Source organism: Myotis brandtii, unplaced genomic scaffold (assembly GCF_000412655.1).
Source record: "Myotis brandtii unplaced genomic scaffold, ASM41265v1 scaffold317, whole genome shotgun sequence".
NCBI lineage: Eukaryota > Metazoa > Chordata > Mammalia > Chiroptera > Vespertilionidae > Myotis > Myotis brandtii.
This window is the reverse complement of record NW_005362155.1, coordinates 1,492,434-1,494,621: the sequence shown is the minus strand read 5'-3', so window position 1 is coordinate 1,494,621 and position 2,188 is coordinate 1,492,434. Positions and strand designations below refer to the sequence as shown.

General features: G+C 48.3%; 1 protein-coding gene across 1 annotated transcript in view; it reads left to right on the top strand.

Moving 5' to 3' along the window:
- Nucleotides 1–2,032: 2,032 nt before the first annotated feature.
- Nucleotides 2,033–2,188, top strand: part of LUC7L (LUC7-like) — a 32,414-nt gene continuing 32,258 nt past the window's right edge. Inside the window, exon 1 of the mRNA XM_005870346.2 lies at nucleotides 2,033–2,188. This exon is cut by the window's right edge and continues 19 nt beyond it. Coding sequence (XP_005870408.1) covers nucleotides 2,153–2,188 — 36 coding nt within the window. The 5' untranslated portion in view covers nucleotides 2,033–2,152.

Sequence of the window (2,188 nt, the reverse complement as noted above, 5' to 3'; positions counted from 1 at the left end):
CAATGATGAGAGAGAATCATTGATTGGCTGCCTCCTGCATGCCACCTTTTAGGGATCAAGCCCAAAACCTGGGCATGTGCCCTGACTGGGAATCGAACCTGTGACCTCATGGTTTATAGGTTGATGCTCAACCACTAAGCCATGCTGGCTGGACTATTTTTATTGATTTTTAGAGAGTGAGGAAGGGAGAGTGAGAAACAGAAACATCAATGTGAGGGGGAAACATGGGTTGGCTGCTTCCTGCATGCCCCCTACTGGGGATGGAGCCAGCAACCTTTTGGTGCAAGGGACAATGCACAACTAACTGACCCACACCGGCTGGGTGGGACCATGGTTTTTAAACATAAATTTGGCTAGAAGCCCTGTAGGAGGAAGATATTTAAATACCCAAGACCCCATTTTTCAGAGGCTTTTCTCTAGAGAAAGGGCCCAAACTGGCTAAACAACTCAGTGAGCTTAGGCAGCCTGCAGGCTGAAAAACAACCAGTTACATTTAGAACAGTCAGATCCAGACCTGGCCGGGTAGTTCAGTTGGTTAAAGCATCCTCCCCTTATACCAAGATTGTGGGTTTGATCCCCAGTCAGAGCACATACAAGAATCAAACAATGAATGCATAAATAAGTGGAACAACAAATCAATGTTTATCTCTCCTTTCCACTCCTTCTAAAAATAAATAAATTAGAGAGCAGAGTGGTGCAGCGCAAGCGTGCTGGGCCCATAAAAATAAATAAATAAAGCCCTGCCGGGGTGGCTCAGTGGTTGAGGGTCAACCTATGAACCAGGAGGTCATGGGTTCATTTCCTGGTCAGGGCACATGGCTGGGTTGCAGGCTCAATCCCCAGTAGGTGGTGTGCAGGAGGCAGCCAATCAATGATTCTCTCTCATCATTGCTGTCTCTATCTCTCTCTCCCTCTCCCTTCCTCTATGAAATCAATAAAAATATATTTTTAAAAAAGAGCCATTTGATCCAAAGGAGAAGGGAGTCAGGGCCCCATGCTGAAGCAGCTGATTCAGAAACCCAACTTGAGGTAGTCAGGCATAGGCTGAGAAGCAATGTAGTTCCATTAGAACAGCCTGCTTGGGAAAGTGTAGGGAGCCGCTCTAGGGTCAAGCCACAAACAAGTCCCAGCCTAAGGGGCAGAGCTCTCCTTGCATAATTAAGCCTGACCTTGCAGCCGCCCCTAATTCCTTCCTAAGTAGCTAATGGGCTGTGGGAGGTGCAGCAAGTTGCCAAAGCAAGAACATTTGTATACATGTTAATCTACTCTTGTTTTAATCAGACTATAAAATAAAGCATCGGTTTGCAGGCTGGGTCTTTTGTGTCCTCATCCAGGCACAGGAGATGTACTCAGCCCCAGCTGTATTCTCTTGTCTGTCTTTTCTTCAATCCTTCACCGCCCCTCCTCAGGTTCACCCTTGGCCGTGCTGGTGCAGCACAGGGTCTTCTCTGGACCCCAGATGAGCCCTCACTGTGTTGACCGCAAACAAAGTCTGCCAGGTATTCCTTCAGCAAAAACAATATTTAATTAGAAATAAAGACAGGATTGCAATACAGTCCTTGCCACCATAGTGAATCAGGTGCAAGTTCGTGGGTAAGCAATAGGGAGGAAGTCTTTTATAGAAGGGAAGAGGAAGTGTGTGGTAGGGTTGTTATAACCTAGAACTCTTCTTGTAGGGCTTTCCGTCACCACATAGGGCATTTAGAGCTCCTCCAGCAGGACTTCCTGATTCCTGTCCAGGTTAAGGACTAGCCTTAAATTTGAATCTGGCTAGCAAAAAAACCCCACGAGATTTATTTTGTTTTGGTTTGTCTATATTTATTTTGTTTAATTGCAGGTTAGCCTCCGGAAAGTTTATAGGTCTTGGGCTCCAGAGTAAAATCAGAGTAGAGACTGGCTCTGTCGCTTAGACAATGGGCTTAGACCACCCAACCTCAGTCTCCTCTAGAGCGGATTTCGGCTCCCATCCGCCCCAGGAACTACATTTCCCAGCAGGCCTAACGTCAGCCATGACGTACTTCCTCCCGACATCCCCCGCGAAGGGAAGAAGCCGAGTGGGCTCAAGACCGACGTGACTATCCTTCGTCGTCGCCAGTGCTGCTGAATTGAGAGACCTTGTCAGGGCCGTTCCTGCCCCCCCCCGCCGGCCACCATGTCCGCCCAGGCGCAGATGCGGGCCCTGCTGGAC